The 19,919-nt window shown below is 42.2% G+C and overlaps 1 protein-coding gene across 10 annotated transcripts in view; it reads right to left on the bottom strand.

The window, feature by feature from the left end:
* Positions 1-5,444, bottom strand: part of DCLK2 (doublecortin like kinase 2) — a 144,593-nt gene extending 139,149 nt beyond the window's left edge. For 5 of the 10 annotated variants that reach the window (XM_032332489.1, XM_032332490.1, XM_032332492.1 and 2 more), the window contains exon 1: positions 4,576-5,441. In XM_032332489.1, the coding sequence (XP_032188380.1) occupies positions 4,576-4,996 (421 nt within the window). In that variant the 5' untranslated portion in view covers positions 4,997-5,441. Of the gene's footprint in view, positions 1-4,575 lie in introns of all 10 variants that reach the window. The other 5 variants (XR_004283164.1, XM_032332495.1, XM_032332496.1 and 2 more) reach the window with 3 other exon arrangements.
* Positions 5,445-19,919: the final 14,475 nt, after the last annotated feature.

Below are 19,919 nucleotides of genomic sequence, written 5' to 3'. Positions count from 1 at the left end.
CTTAAATATAAAAGCACTTTACCAAAAGAGTCTGGCCATTATTATCTAAAGTCTTCCCCCTCACCCAGTTTCCTTATCTGAGTAGAAACTCATCAATTTCTATAAAATTTTGGCTATAGGACCAGGCCAAGGAAAGGTCTGAAATATCTAAGAGTCATTTGGCTGGAGAAAAGTGTTTTCTTGAGACTTGGAGGCAGCCTTATTTTTCTTAAATTCTAATTAATCAAGCCAATTTTCAAGTTAACTTAATGGAATGATGGACTATCACTTACCAAAATAATCAAAATTCTCTCAGAAGCCAAAAAATCCGATGTTTGTTGTTGACAGGGGAGTAAAAGATCAAAATAACATAAAGCAACATTTTACTTTGGAATGAGAGAGGCAGAGGCAGGTAGCTATTAATATTTTGACTCCTGGAAAATACTTCCTCAGAACCTTACACCTATTCCCTGCTTGGTGCCAGGACATTTACAACCTTGTCAATTTTCTGGAAGACAGGGTCTAGGTAGGGAAAGGAGCCTAAGCCATCATACATTCAGTATACTAACCACTTAGTGGAAAGATATATACTTTCATTCTACAAAGGATCTTAGAGAGGTAATCTGCCAACCTTTCATTTAAGAGGAAAAGACCCTAAAGCTCAGAGAACAAAGGTAATTTTTTTCTCAAATCCAGTCAGTAGAACCTAGGTAGCCTGACTTGATTAGGCAGTGTTCTTACTATCCATAGGCATGTCTCTGCAGGACATCAAAATTTTATAAATATAGCCAATGTTCAGAAAGGGAGAACACTCATGAAACAAATACTAAGACCAGAGGGGCATCGGTATGGCTCAGTCTGAGGAGCATGTGATTCCTGATCTCAGGATGGTGAGTCCCAGCCCCATGTTGGGTATAGAGGTTAAATAAATAAACTTGAAAAAATAGCGAAGGAATTCTGACTTTTAGCCCCTGACATGAGAACTTAAGAAAAAAATCATCAGAACATCCTCAGTTGTCTATAAGAGATGCTCTAGGTTTGGCTGGTTCATGGTTTGAAGCAGCTAAAACTGATTTTCCCAATACTGACTCACAGCCCTCCTCAAAGAAGGTCCCCAACAAGTTTTAAAGAATAAACAGTATTGGAGGCACCTGGGTGGCTCAGTGGGTTAAAGCCTCTGCCTTCGGCTCAGGTCATGATCCCAGAGTCCTGGGATCAAGCCCCACATCCGGCTCTCTGCTCGGCAGGGAGCCTGCTTCCTCCTCTCTCTCTGCCTGCCTCTCTGCCTACTTGTGATCTCTGTCTGTCAAATAAATAAAAAATAAAAAATAAACAGTATTACAGGAATGCCCAGAACCAACTCAGTGAAGTTAATCCAACAAGGGGAGGTAAACCAAAAGGCTGAAGATACCTGGTGGTTTAGTGAAGTAGAGGAGGAGTGCCAGCCAACACCTGAGCACTGTTTTTAGTCTCCAGAGACTTTCAAGGTCAAAGGCAAAAGAAAAAATCTGGGCCATGCAAATTTCTTTTGTCATCTGAGTTCAATGGGATTGGGGCTCTGAATGAGTGTTCATGCCCAGCTGTCTTGAGTCATCACTTTCTATTCTTCACTAAAAACATTTTAGAAAAACACTTTGGGAAAACAGTATCTCCTAAACTAAAAATTTCATGGGATGGAAGAGGCAAAGAAGAGAACAGAACATAATGTTGTAAAAAATACTATCAAAGAATCCTTATTAAAAATTAATTAAAATGGCTGGGGCACCTGGATGGCTCAGTTGGAAGAGCAAGTGACTCTAGATCTTGGGGTCATGAGTTTGAGCCCCACAATGGGTATAAAGATTACTAAAATAATAATTATAAAATAAAAAATGGAGTTTTAAAAATGAACTAAGATGAATTAGTCAATTTTGACCATATGGGCAACACCCATATCACTTGCACCCATTTTTACTGGTACAAATAATAACTTTGCAGGTAGATTAGTTCTTCTAAATGATAAATCAGAACATTTGAACATACACTTTTAACTGAAAATTGAAACTATTTAAATTCTCAAGTGATGAATATTAAGCATTGATGGCTCTTTCTTTTCTTGAAAACTGCCTTGCAACAGGGTATTCCACTCATTTTGTTGGAACTCCAAGACCTAGACAAAGATCCATTGTCAGAGAGAATGTCACTATGACAAAAGAAGGGCACAAATTTTCTTCTTTTGCAGTAATTTTATTAAATACTGCTTGAAACAAGCAGGCAATTGGCTAGATTAGGGAAATATTTCTGTTGTGCAAATATTTGTGTTATGCCATTATTTATCATATGGTAGTATAACTTGGACTTTATACACACTTGCAGTTCCCCATCCTTCAAAAGTCAGTGAATAAATAACTGGAAGGAAATTTGTCAACTTTCAATATACAGCTGAAACTATATGGGTTTGACAACTAGACTCAGTGAACCATGCAACACCTGGGCAATGACAAACTCAATGTAAATATGTGTTGTTATTAATTAATATGCATAATGGTCATCTTGACCCCCCATAAAGATATTCATCTTTGGAGTATATTAATTTATGTAGCAAATACACTGTTAAAATTATTTGAGAGAAGGATATTAAAATTTTTGTTCCTCTTCAGACCACATGATGCACAGTATTTCAAAGAAATGGGAGTAATGAGTACTCAAGTAATAGGTATCACCTTGATTTCTCCACAGGGCTGTCAATCTAGCTTGGGTCAGTCCAAAAATGTTATTCCGTTTTGAAATATCTAGGCAAATGTTGCTTTAAAATATTTAATATGATAAAGAAGGCAAAAGAGTCCTTTTAACAATGTATCATTTTATTTATACTTCTCTGGCTGTCATCACCTCCTGAGGAAGCCTTTAAAACCAAAACACACAGTGACCAAGAGAATGTGTGAGGTCAAGAATACACACACATAGACTGAAGAGACCATTTCATTTAGGCTAGGTCCTCATCTAACCAAGACAGGGATAAACCTCTGGTAACGATGACTAAGTAGAGAAACTCAACCACTTTCAGGACTCCTCAGTATGGCTATATCAATTTATTAGAGGTGAACTGGAGATGAAAGGGCATATACTCAGATACTGTGTAACAAGGCATGTTGCTCATTTCCTCATGTGTAAAATGGGCATAAAGCCTTCAAACTATAATATAAGAATACGATGAGATAATATAAGAAAAATTGTTGGTTGGGGCACCTGGGTGGCTCAGTTGGTTGAGCCTCCAACTCTTGGTTTCGGCTTGAGTCATGACCTCGGGACGGTGGGATCAAGCCCTACCTTGGACTCCTGCCTCAGCGAGGAGTCTGCTTGAGGATTTCTCTCCCTCTGCCTCTCCACTGCCCCCTCCATTCTCTCTCCCTCTCCCTCTCTCAAACGAACAAACAAACAAAAGACAAATAAACCTTAAAAAGAAAAATAGTTGGCTCCAAGTTCAGTTCCTTTCCCTGTCACACCAATATTGCTATGACTACATGGATTGAGCCATTTGCATTAAGAAAGATGCATGAGAGCAAACTGTCTTTAAACATGCAGTCAGCATATACTTGGGTTCTGTCTCATCTTTATAGGTGCTGTTTAGATCTGGAAGTGAGTTCTTAACTACCAGTAATGCCTTTTCACCCTGAAAGGAAAGAAGAATAAATACAGTATTGCAGGAATTCAAGGATGACACAACATACAGCCAAGCAGTCCCTTTGAGAAAAGCATGGTTGACACTCTAGGATTACTCATTTATAATAGGCCCCAACTACTCATTCCAACATCCTCTATCATCCTAACTAGCTACTTTCAACAGAGGAGGAGGCAGGAGAGAATGACCTGGGTTCACCTCATTACCAACCAAATGTGGAAAACCCTTCAGCACAGTGATTCTCAATCTTGGCTGCGCTTGGCTCTACATCAAATCACCTGGGGAGCTTTTAAAGCTCCAACTGCCCAGATCACACCCCACATATCTGAATATCTGGGGATAGGAAACAGGCACCCATAATTTTTTAAAGTCTCCAGTGATCCAAGGTGCAGTCAAGGTTGAGAACCACTTTCTGGGATCACGCCTCCTGACCTCATATAACTTCTGCTGAAAGCCAACCTAAAGCATTTCACAACCACAACTTCGGAGTACAGCGGGTCCAACAGGGTTCTGAATGCTGGAACATCCCTGATGCCTGTATTGAGGTCCACACAGAGGGCTGAAGAAAAAGCTTGTTAGCAAGAGGGTTACCCAGAGCCTCACCCGAGAGCCACCTTTTCCAACAGTTTGCACTAAAAACAAACCCCCCAAGTTTACCAGTCTTAAGAGATGTCACCAAAGCCTGCTAGGATTTTTTTTTTTCGTTTTTAAAGACAAATCTTTTGGAAAAGAGAGTATCTGGGGGAGCGCACCCCCCCACACACACACGGAGAGCCTATAGAAAAGCAGACAGAACCATACAATTCCCATGGCTGCCTAGAAAGCACCCGGTAAACTCCCCTCCGCGCAGCGCAAGCAGGCGCGCGCCAGCCTGTGGCCACTGCACCTGCTGTCGCGCTGGGCCGCACCTGCCGCGCCCGACCCTCTCCTCCTACCTTCCAGCAGCTCGTCCAGGCTGGTGACCTTCCGACTGCCGTCGATGGTGTAGATGGTGCGGACACCCTGGGGCAGGTTCACGTTGTCCGACAAGGAGCGAGTGAGCTCTATGAGCAGCGCGTCGAAGGACCGGAAGCGGTCGCTGGAGATGGCAAACACCAGGCCCTTGAAGTAGCGGTCCCCATTCCGGTAGAAGCGCGCCTTCTTGGCCTTCTTCTCTGAGCTCAGAGCCTGCAGGGTCCGCGTGCGGTAGAAGCTGCAGTGGGCACTGTGCGCCGGGCTAGGGATGAGCCCGTTCCCCTTGGGGCCCGAGCTGCTGCTGCCTCCCGAGGAGCTGGGCGCCCCTCTCCGCGACCCTGGTCGCGGCCTTTTGTCCCGTTCCTCAAAGTGCTCCAGCTCAATACTCCTGGTGCTGGCCATCGCGGCAGCTCTGAAGGCTCCCCCACAAAAAACGTCCCAGCCGAAGCCTCCGGGTAGCCTAGTGTCAATGAGAGAGCCAGCTCAGGGACGTCTGACCGTGGGGGCCTCAGAGCGCCGGGACACCTGGCTGTGGCATCTCGCCCTCTGCTCGCAGGTGGGGCAGCTGAGCCGCCGAGGAGACGAATGGCCCGCGCCCCCCCTACAAGTGGCCGCAGCGTCGAGCTGCCCAGCTCATTGTCCAGCGCGGCTCGCTCGGTCCCTCCCGCGGGGAGCCCCACGCCCCCCACCCCACCCCGGGCGCCTTCTCCGGCCAGCCACGCCTCACAACTCCCTCCTGGGAGCCGGCCAGGAGCCGCAAAGTTGGGCCGCCGGAGGTTCGCCCCGGGCCCGCGGGCGCACACAAAGCTCGGGCGCCCGCCGCGGCTCGCGTCCGCCGGCGGCTCCCGGGAGGCTGAGGGGAAGGAAGGAAGAGGAGGGGGAGGAGCTGGGAGCGTGGGAGAGGCGCCGCGGGCCCGCAGGGGCGTCGCGCCCGGCCCCGGCCCGCCCACGAGCCCTGCCGGAGGCCGGGGATGCGGCGCCTCCGCCTAGCTTGCCCGCAGGCCCGGCCTCGGGGGCGGCGCGCGCGGACTCGGGCTGCGAGGACAGTGCGGGGGCCCCTTCCTCCCACAGAGCCCGGCCCTAGCGGGAAATAATGCAGCCCGCCTCCCCGGCCGCCGGCCGGCCCAGCCCACCCGCGAGCATCCGCGCCCGACTCCGCGGCCGGCCCGGCCCGCTGGCGGGGCTGGAGGTGGTGGTGGTAGTGGTGGTGGTGCGGGGGTTCCTGCTCCGCAAGGGCTGCCAAAGCCCGGGAGGGAAGGGGTGCGCGAGGAGGAGGGGGCCGCACGGGTCAGCGCGGAGGCTCTGCGGCGGCAGAGGACCGACTCCTCCTGGGTCCTAGGCAGCCCCGCCCGCCTGACAGCTACAAGCCCGCGCCGCGCGCTAATGGGCGCAGCCGCGGCACGCGCGCTTCTGCTTGGGAAACGTAAACGCGCAGGCCAAAAAAACTACAAAGGAAGGAGATTCAAGGGCAGAGATCACATCCCTAACTAGCCTCCAGAGGAGGAACCGAGGCCAGCCTAGGGCAGCAATTCGAAATATGACATAGGGTTAGGGCACAAAATTTTATATTTTCAAAAAAGAAAAATTTGAAGCTTTATTTTAGGACCTCCGATAAAACAGTTTCCATTGCAGGCTCGCTAACATGGGGTGTTGAGTAACTTTGAATGAATAAACGCTCAGAAGTTATTGGATTTTGAGGGATTTATTTAATCAACAAATATTTATTAAGAGCAAGCCATGTGCCAGGCATTGTTTCCATCACTGCTAATGCATTAGTAAAGGAAACAAATACCTCCCCTCCCCCACTCACAGTTAAGTGGTATTTAATGTTGTCAATTTGAGCTTCTTAAGTAATAGTTCTAACATTTGTAAGCACCCATCATACTGGAAGTCTTAATTTCATAGTGTCAACAATAAAAACATATTTCCTAAAGGCTTTGAGAAACATTAGTTATTTCCATTTGCTATCAGGGAAAGATGAAACTAAAAGATGTTTGTCCTCATCTAACAGGTGGGTAAGCGGCCTTGAAGCCTTATTAATTAAGCACCTGGTTCTTTGAATGGTGCCAATCTACCTGGAAGGTAGGAAGGTATGGATACTTTTCTTGGAATGAACTGAGTCCACGGCAATGCTCCAGAAGAATCCTGTTCAGTGTACCATTGTAGTCCCAGGGCAATCTCAGGGACACACCTGGACATAGCTGACTTCTAGAACCAGGCCTGGAGCAGTCCGGGAATTCAGCTGATCTGAGGTTACAGTGTAGTTTTCAAGGGGAAAAATTCTAAAATATTATTAGGTCATGACCATGATAGACTTCAATCCAGAATAATTAAATCAGAATATCTAGAGACAGATTTCTCCAAGAGTATTCCCCCCTTCTTTATTTTTCTTTTAAAGATTTATTTATTTATTTGAGAGAGAGAGAGAGTGCGCGCGCACGCGTTCGAGAGAGAGCGCGAGAGAGCGAGAGCATGTGAGCAGGGGGAGGGGCAGAGGGAGTGGGAGAGAGAATCCCAAGGGGACTCCCTGCTGATCATGAACCCAACACATGGCTCCATCCCATGACCTGAGACCATGACCTGAGCCAAAACCAATAGTGGGGCAGCAGCCAACTAAGCCACCCAGACACCCAACCAACAGTATTTTTTGGAAGTGCTCTTAATGTATATAGCCAGGGTTTCAACTACAGGCTATAACAAGAATCAAACAGATCAGTGTTTCTTCTCAAACTTTAATGTACTTATATATGGTATGGGAATATCATATTCAGAACCTTAATTTCTGATTGAGTGGGTCTGCGGTAGGATTTGAAATACTCCATTTCTAACAAGCTCCCGGGTAATGCCATCGCTGCTGGTCTCCATACAGTACTTTGAGGAAAAAGAGAATTAAATGGCAAATTCCTTGAGATAGGACTTAAGTACCACTAATTGCAGAGCCAGCAACTTTGTAAATGGCTTAACATGGGTGTGTTCATCTGTTTTGCTACTATAGAATCTTGGTGGGAAAAACACTTTCTAATTTATTGCTGTAGTAACAAAGTATCCCAAATCTAGTGATTTACAGCAATAAATATGCATTATCTCAACAGTGTCTGTGACACAGAAATCTAGGAGCAGCTTCCCTTGAGTTTTCATTAGATTGCACGTCAAGACATCGATTGGGGCTGCAGTCATCTGAAGGTCTGACTGACACCAGAAAACCCACTCCTAACATGGCTCATGCACGTTGTTGGCAGGGGTTAGTTCCTTACCACAAACACCTCTCTGTAGGGTTGCTTGAGTGTTGTAACAACATATCAGCTGGCTTCCTGTGGAGTAAGCATTCATGAGAGAACAAGGTGGGAACAACTACGTCATTCTCACACCATCCTGTAAGGTACACAGCTCAGATTTGTTCAGTGGGGGACACTAGGGTATGACTACCGGTGTCAAGGATCACTGGGGTCATCCTATAGGCTCGTTGTGCAGGCTTCAATCACTCAAGCTTTAGGACAGCAACATATATGCTTTTTCTCACTCAAAGATTTCTGATCAAAGATCTGGCCCTTTTTAAATAGTGAAGCCAATGATGTAATCTGTCAGTATTTTCATATTATTTCCTAATATTATACCCCTAACTTGAACAAAGATTACTGTTTCTCAACAGGGGTGAGGGCAGAAGAGAAAGAATTTCTAAAGCTGTTACTTAGTTAGAATTATTTTCCTCCTGCTCTTGCATTAATTTGTTTAAAGAATTTTATTCCAAACCCTCATATAAGAATTAAGATGTGATCACGTTTCATAAAATATTTACTTAATGTATACGGTATACCTCAAGACCCAGTTGGCCAACATTTGAATATTTATTGTGGTGGGAAAAAATTAGTTTGGGCATTACAATCCTAATGCAAACAAAATTGGGGGTTCCAGGCAGGCATCACTTAATCTGGGTTACTTGTAGTAGAACCAAAACAAATTCTCTTCTTTTAAGCCATTGCAGAATTTGAAAAATAGGATATTTCAACGGGCACTTCCCTTGTCAAGATAACCCCTTTTTTCTAACCAAGAAACACGATCAGATTTGCTATTCATTTGTCATTACAGAAATGGTCTGATTCTCCTTGGTGGTTGTGAGGTCTACTAATTCTGTTGGCCAGGTCCTGATTTAAACAGGCTTTATCAGGAGGGGCTGGCCGTGCCTCTTCACCATCCAGAAGCTGGCCTTGACCTTTGCTTTCTTGGTGGTAGAGTCTCCATATCCTTTCCTCACCCCTCTTAATCTAACACTTGTCTGAATAAAAGCTTTTGTGCAGAGTACTTTGAAAAAATGGCTTCATTTCTATGCTATCGAGAACCTAAGAATTTCAACCCAGCATTTCTCCATTTTTTGTATAATTACAAAGGACCCCTTTCTGCTTTTGATATATAATAAATATAAATCGCAAAGTATCCAGTAAACGTGATCATTTTCTTGATGATACCCAGGAGGGGGCTCTTTTAAAAATCATTTGGGGGCAGAAAATCTCAACTCCGTGTGAAGGGAAGCGCCCTGATTTTTGTTCTCTACACTTTTCCTTAGATCACAATTTCAGAATTTTGAAGTTGCCTTTTGGCCAAATGGTAATTCCCTACACCACCCCCCCCAACCCCAGCTCCCGCACCCTCTACCTCCCCCTGGACTAAGAAATACAATGCAAATTTTTATTTAGCATTATTTGTTTAAATGAGATTTCATTACACAGTTCTTTGTGGAGCTTTACATAAAACTTGCCTTGAACATTTGCTGATTTTGCTTCAGGCCACTTTACTTTTCCAGTGCATTCGCTAAGCTTCACTTCTGGCCAGAAACTTCTGCTCTTAGAGGCAGTTTTCCAGCTCCATTATTTATTATGGTAAAGATGCTTACGAACCTTTTATACAGTGCTGTGCCAAGACTTTCTGCTGTCTCATGTTTTCATTCCTGGTCACTAGTGCCAAACATTTCTCCCCAGAAGCAAAAATGATGAAACAACTATTTTCAGTGAAAGAGCCTGGTGACTATGGACTTGAGTTTTTGAAACTGAAGAGTATTTTTTATTTTGTAATCTTTTTTTTAGATTTTTTTTTTATTATTATTCATTTGACAGACAGAGATCACAAGTAGGCAGAGAGAGAGGAAGGGAAGCAGGCTCCCTGCTGAACAGAGAGCCGGTCTCGGAACTCGATCCCAGGACCCTGAGATCATGACCTGAGCCGAAGGCAGAGGCTTTAACCCACTGAGCCACCCAGGCACCCCTTATTTTGTAATCTTTACTGGAAAAAAGATTCCGACGAAAGGTTCTCTTATTTGTTGTTTCACTTTGGCAGCTTTGCTGCCGTTTTCAGTCATGATTCTCAGAGCACTTTACAAATATATGAATGATTTCTTTTCAAATGTATGTAAGGGAATGATTAAAACTACCTCTTCAGGTTCAGAAAATTCAAACTTAGCTTATTGGTTCAGTCTTGCAAAAATTTCAATTTTGGGGGGGGTATTTTTTTTTTTTTTAGATTATTTATTTGAGAGTGAGAGCAGGTGCGAACACATGTGGGCCCGTGGGGTGTGAGAGGGCTGAGGGAGAGGAAGAGTCTCAAGCAGACTCCCTGCTGAGCATGCAGCCAAAGTGGGGGCCTCAATCTCAAGGGACAGGGGGGGTTCAGTAGGGAGAGATAGATAGGGGGCTATGTGATCAGAAATTTGAAAAATGCTGAAGTGTAAGGAAACCAGAGTTAAAATAACAAACCCGGAGCACCCTACCCTAGGCTTGTGGGGTGGGGTATCTTTTTTATGATAATCACCTGTGACCAACAAAGAATAACCAGACCCTAAAAAGAAATGAACCATTAAATATGTTATCACCAGTCCTTACTCAAGCCAAGATATCACAAAAATGATGAGGCCACAATCTCCCTGGTCAGTTCTAAAGAAAACTGTCAGTGGAGGAGCTTGTTGGCAACCCTGTCAAGACCCCTTTCAGTACTAGGAGCTTTTTCTGTATCTTCACTTAATAAACTTCAATCGCTTTATTCACTCTTTATCCAGGAGATTCATTCCTTGACTCCATGAGACAAGAACCTCACTCTCCTGCCTCAAGATCACACCCTGACCTGAAAGAGTCTGACCCTTAACCAAGTATGCCATCCAGGGACACCCCCAACTTGAATTTTTTTATGGAAATATCAAATGAACTGGAGAAAAATTCAAATATGCACGCTTTCAACATATATAGCACACAAATCCTTTTTTTCCCCCCTCTGAGAAACTGTGGTTGAACAGTTCTCCCTATTGGTACATTTCACTTCCACAAAGTGTCTGAGACAAAGATTCTCAACTTTTACGTAAATTTCATCCATTCAAAATTATATTCAGTTATTTTGTCATTCACTAGTTCAGCTGCAATAATTATTAAGATGAAAATAACAAAAACATTTAAATTATATAGCAAGTTTCTTCTTAGAAATGTGAACTTTTTTTCTCTTAAAACTTACTAAGAAACAAATCTAGGCAGGTTGTGGTGTTCTTAAAGTGTCCCTACTTTCCAGGTAAGGGAGTCGAGGCACAGACAGTGATTTTCAACAATTATTTAATAATATCAAAAGTGGAAGACCACTTCCTCATATCAGGGAGGAAGTGGTGATGCAACATGGGGGCTTAAGTGGGTAGAAGAAGAATCAATGAAACAAGATGGGATTGGGAGGGAGACAAACCATAAGTGACTCTTAATCTCACAAAACAAACTGAGGGTTGCTGGGGGGAGGGGGGTTGGGAGAAGGGGGGTGGTGTTATGGACATTGGGGAGGGTATGTGCTTTGGTGAGTGCTGTGAAGTGTGTAAATCTGGCGATTCACAGACCTGTACCCCTGGGGATAAAAATATATGTTTATAAAAAATAAAAAAATTATTAAAAAAAAAAAAAGTGGATGACCAAGGAAAAGTACCACAGTACTCTCATTTTGTTGCTATAGAGCCAAATTTCCCAAACCCAATATAAAATTTACTGTTTGAATCCAGGCTTTTTGCTCCATTTAAAATTGAAAAAGAATTATCTTAAAATCGATCATGATTTTAGTGGCTTCCTCCTCTTAGTAGCACATTCCATGTTTATACAAATACTGAATGTGACCAAGTGTGTTCATGTCATTCTGTATGTGAGATTAAAGTAATGATGTTCATGAGTACTTAAAGGGTAATAAAGCTTTTGTGATGATTAATCAGTAGTTATGACCTAGTTAAAGAAACAAATTATAGACAAGGAAATGAGAAAGATTAAGCAACAGAGATAGAAATTGACTCCAGGGTATGCTAACTCTAGAAAATGTTCATCTCAAGCTTTCAAAATTCATTAATCATAAAGAAGTCTGTCCCTTTAGGAAGTTATAATTAAAAATTAATGGTTTTTATACCTATAATAGGTTTATAATGCAAACTAGCTGGTTATTTTAGGACAAATGTTCTGTATCCCATATTTAAAATATTGAAGTATAAAAATGTTTATTTTATATATGTTAATAATGATATGCATACTTGGTCGGTCCTCTTTAATAAATCTATACTCATTTAGCTATATATTTAGGATCAAAGATAGAGCTTTTCCTTGGTACTTCCCAGAGTCCTATTTGAAATAACTGACATTGATCATGCCTTACGGTTTTTATAAAAGACCAGATAAGGGGGTGCCTGGGTGGCTCAGTTGGTTAAGCATCCGCCTTTGGCTCAGGTCATGATCTCAGGGTCCTAGGATCAAGTCCCACATTGGGCTTCCTGCTCAGAGAGGAGTCTGCTTCTCCCACTCCCTCCCTGCCTCATGATCTTTCTCTCTCACTTGCTCTCTATCTCAAATAAATAAATAAAATCTTTAAAAAAAAAAAGATCAGACAGATATTTATGTGTGTGTGATAAGATTACATATCTTAATGTAACTGATATACTCATTTTTTTTAAAGATTTTATTTATTTATTTGACAGAGAGAGATCACAAGTAGGCAGAGAGGCAGGCAGAGAGAGAGGAGGAAGCAGGCTCCCTGCCGAGCAGAGAGCCCGATGCGGGACTCGATCCCAGGACCCTGAGATCATGACCTGAGCCGAAGGCAGCGGCTTAACCCACTGAGCCACCCAGGCGCCCTGATATACTCATTTTTAATAGTTTGCTAGTATTATAAAATTAATTTATTTCAGTATTGAAATTAATCACAATTAGTTACTATTATGATTACTATAATAATAATAATATTTCTCTTCCTATAATTCCTCTCTCTCATGATAAGCCCCCAAATTTCTGAGGTCATACCGGATTCAAAAGCCTAGTTCAATGTCTTCATGAAGAGAAATCTGTCAAATTATTCAGCTCTCCAGGGCCCTCTGTCCCAGCTGCCACTGCTATGTCAGCACCCCAAAGTGTCTCTTACTTCTCATGACCCACTCATGGGCTGCAACTCTGGGCCCACCAACAGTTTCTGAAATCAGAGGAGAATAAATAGAGAATGAAAAATTTATTCTTCTGAAACAAAATATTGGTGCTAACTTGGAAGAAAAATCTGTTCCAAAGTGACTTATTCTTTTCACTAAGACATAGAGCGATTGAGTAAGCCCTGGGTATATAATTAAAATATGTAGAAAAAGGGGATTTCTTGAAGTAATTACAAATAATTTTCCTTTAAATTCTTGCTAAGAAGGACTATTCTAAGCTCTTCAGCCTTCTCCGATTCCTTTAATATAGACTTGGCAAGGCCTGAATATGTAAACGATAGGTCTTGTAAAATGATGGAAATTCTGCAAACCACTATGAATTGCCCAACTGTTTCTCTGTATCATGCAGTTTACCAGTCTGTCACATAATTTGGTGGGTTTTTTTGTTTGTTTGTGTTTGTTTTGTTTTGAGAGAGAGAGCAAGTGTGCAAGCAGGAATGGCGGGTGTGTGTTGGGGGGGGTATGGATGGAGGGCAGAGGGAGAAGGAGAGAGAGAATCTTAAGCAGGCTCCATGCCCAGCTTGAAACCCAATGTGGGGCTTGATTTCACAACCCTGAGATCATGACCTGAGCCAAAATCAAGAGTTGGACTCTCAACAGACTGAGCCACCCAAGAGTCCCAGTTGAATGGGAAATTCTTAAAGTAACTTACAATGTTTAGGGAAAGGCAGCAGGAAAGTGAAATATGCTGACCCTGATGTGTCTCTATACACAACTGTTTTGTTCTTTTTTTTTTATCAAGGTACAATTAACATATAACATTACAGTACACAATAGTTTTATATTTTAATTAATCTTAATTCAAACAATGTATAAGCTTTTGATTTTGGACTTGTTTGAATGTGTGGATATCATTATCACCTTTTTTTTTTTTTAATTACTGGTTTGGTCAAAGATTTTTTCCTGGAGCAAAAGTTTTACCCCAATGTTGTTGTTGTTGTTGTGTTAAGATTTTGTTGTTGTTGTTGTGTTAAGATTTTATGTATTTATTTGACAGAGAGAGAGAGATAGCGAGAGAGGGAACACAGAAGGGGGAGTGGGAGAGGGAGAGGCAGGCTTCCTTCCTGCCAAGCAGGGAGCCTGATACAGGGCTTGGTCCCAGGACCCCAGGATCATGACCTGAGCTGAAGGCAGAAGTTTCACGACTGAGCCACCCAGGTGCCCCCTCAATGTTGGTTTTATTAAAAGGTGGTATAAACTTCTTTGCTGGGGGTGACTGGCTTGTTCAGTTAATGGAATGTGTGATTCTTGATCTCAGGGTCATGAATTCAAACCATATTAGGTGTAGAGGTTACTTGGAAATAAAACCTTTTTCTTTTTAAAGATGAAAATAAATACATTTAAAGGACTCCATCAAAGAGACCATAGACAGGGGTGCCTGGGTGGCTCACTGGGTTAAGCCTCTGCCTTCAGCTCAGGTCATGATCTCAGGGTCTTGAGATCAAGCCCCGCATTGGGCTCTCTACTCAGCAGGGAGCCTGGTTCTCCCTGCCTCTCTGCCTACTTGTGATCTCTGTCTGTCAAATAAATAAATAAAATCTTAAAAAAAAGAGAGAGACTATAGACAATCCCCAAATTCCTTTCAGTCTATGTACAATTAAAGATTTTTAAACAGAGATGGTTAATCTATCCATATTCCGTATCTGAAAAATCTATTACAAAAATTGAAGAAAGTCTTAAAGAGTTACTAATGAGGTTGCTGCTGATATATTTTTAAAGAACACTGCTTTATTTCGAGCAAATGAGTGATTTTTTAAAAACCTCCGAATTAGATTACAAACCAAACAGTATCAGCCCGCTCTGAAATTACTTTTTCATATTTTAGTTATAATTAATTCTCGTCAGTGGATCCAAAACAATCTCTAAGTTTTCTGTCATTAAAAAAAAAAAAAATTTAGCAACCTCAAACTGACAAAAATGTACAAATTAGCAGGAAGCATTTTTTCCCAGAACCATTCGAAAATAAGTTGCCAACATAATGTCTTATCATGCCTAAATATTTATCATATATTTTATAAATAAAAGCATTTTCCTACGGGCGTTTCCTATGGGCATTTCCATTGCCATGGGTTTTAACTGTACCTGGGCCTTTCAGTGGACAGATTTAAGGAATATATGTGTGTATATATACATCCATGTCCCTTGGTGACCATCAGCACATACCACAGCCCTCTCCCCCACACAGAAGTCCTTCTCACCCCACTCAGACCCTAGTGCCCTTGGTTGGGCCACCTCCTGCATGTGTGTTCTCCTCCTCCTCCTTGGACGTGGATACCCCACACTAGGCAACCTTCTTACACAGATGCTCCTCACCCTTGTTAGGCTCTGACACTCCTCACAGGCCAGTCCTGCTATGTGTGGCACTCCCCTCAAGCTCCAACATACAGTGCTTGGGCTACCACTGCTGCCTCCTTACCTGAAGGTCTTCCTCACCCTTCTTGGGGTCTGATACCCTACTTTGGTCCACCATAGCTACCCTTTGGCCCCACCTAATGGTTTTCATTCTGATTTGTTTGGTAAGGGAAAAAGGAAGAGGAAGAGCTCAACATTTTTTTCTTGAAATTTATTTTACTTTCTGTGTGTCCTCTAGAATGTAATCAAAAGACCTCTGGCAAGCCATTGTCCTTAGTCACCCAGCATCTCTTACCCCTTGTTTTGGGGGGCATGCCCTGGTTTGTACTCTGGTGAAATACCCTCTTCCACTCTCAGTACATGTGTTTTAGGCAAGACTGATTTCACCCCTTGCTTCAGTGATGGGCATGTGACTCAATCCTGGCCAGCTGACCACATGTTTTTGGCTCTCGTAGATCGCATTACATTTTACTCTGTTGTTTAAACCAACCAACCAACCAAATAAACAAAAACCACACACACACACACACACACACACACACACACACACACACACATCACATATTCATCCATGACTTACTTTTCTTTCTCGTACCTCATCTCAGATTAATAATCGTCTTCTTTCAAAACATATACCACATACATAACTATTTCTGCCATGGACAGAGGGACCCTACCCCAAACCATTCTCATTTTTCACCTGATCTCCTGCCTCCAGCCTGTTCCACTATAATCATCACAGAGTAGCCCAAATGAGTCTTTCTCTCTCTCTCTCTCTTTTTTTTTTTTTTTGCCAAAATGAGTCTTAAACTTTAAGAAAGATGATGTCACTTCTCTGCTTAACAGACTTCATTGGCTTTCTCTTATACCAAGAACAATATCCGATGTCCTTCCACTGTTGCCAGCTAGGGCTTGTATCAGGACCTATGTCACCTGAGGAACTCATAAAACTAGGGAAGCCAGCACCCACCCCAAGAGATTCTGATTTAATTGACGTGATGTAGCCTTGATAGTGAATTCTTTTAGAAAGCTCTACAGTGATTCTAACATGCAGCCGGAAATGAGAACCACAGCCTACAGGATCTGGCCCTGGCTACCTGTCAGACCTCATACATATCACTGTTACCAACGCTCACTCCAGCTGTCTGGGCCTCTGTGCTGTTCCTGGAGTGTGCCAGGCGTGAACCCACCCCAGGGGCTTTACATGGCTGGATGCAGTGACTTCGGACACTAGCTGCCTGGAGTTAAGTAAAACTTCACAGGTTAAGGGCAGGGTCCTCTGTAAGGCCACCCTCACTTCAGGCAACAGCCGTCAGCTCAGGCAGTCCCCGATTCCTATACTGCTGACCAACTGGCTACAAGTTCAGTGGTCATCCTATTCCTTCCCATTTGATAATTCACTAGAATGACCACAGAACTCAAGCAAGCCATTATGATTACAGTTTGTTATAACAAAAAACAAACAAATGGAGTCCAAACAGAAGAGAGGGCAGGGTCTCAAATGCAAAACTTCAGTGTCCTGTCCCTACATAGTCCAGATGCATTAACTATTCGGCACCCTGCAGGTAAGGTTACCCACAGAATATTGGTAACTAGGGATGCTCACTCAAGCTTCGTTGTCTCGGGTTTTCACTGGGATTTCATTATGTAGATATGATTGATTGACTCATTAGCCATATGATTAAACTCAATCTCCAGACTGCCTTCCCTCTGTGGTGATCAAGCTGGTATCCGGGCTGAACTTCATAATCCTCTAATCACCCGGTTGGTCTTTTTGGCATGGCCAGCCCCCATCCAGAGTCATTTCCGTAGCCTAAACTATCAAGGGGCCCAGTAGGAGTCACCTCGTTAGCAGAAACTATCAGGGTCCATTGTGAATAGCAAAAATATTCTTATTACTCAGGAAATTCCAAGGATTTAGAGGTTACCTCCTAGGAGGCAGGGACAAAGTCCAGCCAAATTCTTTCTTATAGGGCACTGGGTAAAGACATACTTGGCCCAGTCTACGCTGGGCATTTTGGTTACATGATCTAATAAAACTCTTGTTTGTTCAAGCCAGACTGAGTTGCATTTTCTGTCACTATTAAAAGTCCTTAGTGACACACAAATCAATTGGTTTTCCTGACGCCTCTGTCTTCCCACTAGTTTGTATCCTAAGTAATTGTCTGTTGGATCAATCTTCCTAAACAGCAGTTCTTTTTTTTTTTTTTTTAAGATTTTATTTATTTATTTGACAGAGAGAAATCACAAGTAGTCAGAGAGGCAGGCAGAGAGAGAGAGGGAAGCAGGCTCCCTGTTGAGCAGAGAGCCCGATGCGGGACTCAATCCCAGGACCCTGAGATCATGACCTGAGCTGAAGGCAGTGGCTTAACCCACTGAGCCACCCAGGTGCCCCCTAAACAGCAGTTCTGATCTTGTCATTCTATTGTTGAAAATCCTCCATCAACAAGTTACTTGAAGTGTTTTTTCTTTATCTACTAGTCCAAAATATTAGGTGACATTCAAGGCCTACATCATCTGACTCTGATTTCCTTGATCTCTCACAGCTAACCTTTGGATATACACTGTATTTTTTTTTTCCAAGTAATACCTAGTTTTAAAAAAGTTTTTATTTAAATTCTAGTTAGTTAACATACAGTGTGATATTCGTTTCAGGTGTACGATGTAGTGATTCCATGCTCCCATACAACCTCTGGTGCTCATCACAAGGGCCTTCCTTAATCCCCATCACCTGTTTAACCCATTCCCCTCCCTCCCCACCTCCCCTCTGGTAACCATCAGCGTGTTCTCTGTAGTTAAGAGCTTGTTTCTTGGTAGATGTGCACTTTTAAGCTGAAATGGACTACTTGCCTTTTCTGGAATGCTTTTTGCATTTTCCATTCTGTGCCTTTGTCAGATCATCCCGTTTGTTTGGGAAGTGCACCCTCTTCTTTCTACTTGCCAAATGGTACTTAGGAAACTCTTGCATGAATGGTTCTCTAATAATCCCAGCTGGAAATAATTTCTCAGTATAAATTCTTCAGTAGTGAGCACTGTCTTTGTGCTTCTCTAATAACGCCTGCCACATACTGTTTATTATTAATATCCATCCTTTACTGATATATGCACACTTACATAATATTAATTAAATGAATATTTAATTAGTTTTTACAATGTTCTAAGAATATAAATATGAACAATTAGCTTGGGTTTCAAAGCAACTAATTAGTGAAAGAGGATCATATATCTTTTATCAACTGGCTTTATTAACCTCCAAATATCTTATCTCCAATATCCTGCCTATTCTCTCCTTCTGTAATTCCTGTTAGGTAGAAGTAGGACCTTTAAATTTATACTCTTTGCCTTTTTCATATTTTTTATTTCTTTATGTTTGTCCTACATTCAGGAAAATTTGCTCAAATCTATTTTCAAGTTTACTAATTCCTCCTTCAGCTGGTTCTAATCTGCTGTTTAACTCATTTATCCAGTAGTAAATCTAAATGACTATTCATTTCTAAAAATTCGAATTCATTCTTTTAAAATTTGGAGTTTTTTCTTGGAACACTGACAAAAAATAAAATGAAATTTAAAAATTAAAATAAAAATTTAAAGTTTTTTTTCCACAGTAAATTGTCATTTATTTTTTTCAGAGCCTTTTACATTTTCAAATTTTAAAACATATATGGTCTCTTTTAGATTGTTTCTTTATATATCGAATATTGAGATGAAAAATATTATGTCTGATTCTCATATGCTCTTTGTGAATTTTTATTATGAGTTTCCCTTCAGAGAGGCTCACTTTTGTCTGTGGTTATCTCATACTGCATGGATAGCAGAATTTAATATTAACCCCCTCCAGGTACCTCAGAGGCAACCTGGGACCAAGACCGTGATAATTTTTAGGCTTGATGTTTCCTGCAGGACCTGGTAAAGTAAATTCAGACTACACACCAACTAAAGCAATAGGCTTGGAATTTTTATTTCGCTGAGAAGGCTCATCCCCCCCACCCCACCCCCGCACAGTTTTGTCATTTTTTGATCTTGTTGGCTAAAGTTTTTGGTCCTATTTGGCTGGGATTGTAGCTTTGGATAGTCCTGGCCTTAAATAGGCATCTCTGTCCCTATTTTCCCTCAGGTGGGCATAAGAAGGCTTCTGTTCCTAATAGGCATTAAAACCCTGGTTGTTACCAAATCAATACCACAGTTTTCATCAACTTACCAAGATTACTGCAGCCTCAATTCTCATATTTATCATTCTGGCTTTTAATTCCCTCTGTGTTTTGGCACTTAAAGATTCCCTTTCTGTCAGCTACAAATTAACTTTTTAAAAAATTTGGTTATTTTTTAATCCAGTGCTCCTAAGGGCTTCAAGTTAGAAGGTTTCCATGTTACCAGTCAACCAGATTGCTAGAATCACAATAAAAATAGATATGTATCCAGCTACATAGTGTATACCACAACAGAAGACAGCCTGATAGATGTCATAATAAGGAACTGAAGGAAATCCTATGGAACTTATAAAAGATA

The sequence above is a fragment of the Mustela erminea genome, chromosome 2 (genome assembly GCF_009829155.1).
Source record: "Mustela erminea isolate mMusErm1 chromosome 2, mMusErm1.Pri, whole genome shotgun sequence".
Classification (NCBI taxonomy): domain Eukaryota; kingdom Metazoa; phylum Chordata; class Mammalia; order Carnivora; family Mustelidae; genus Mustela; species Mustela erminea.
The sequence above is the reverse complement of the archived record's forward strand: the minus strand, read 5'-3'. Positions and strand labels throughout refer to the sequence as shown.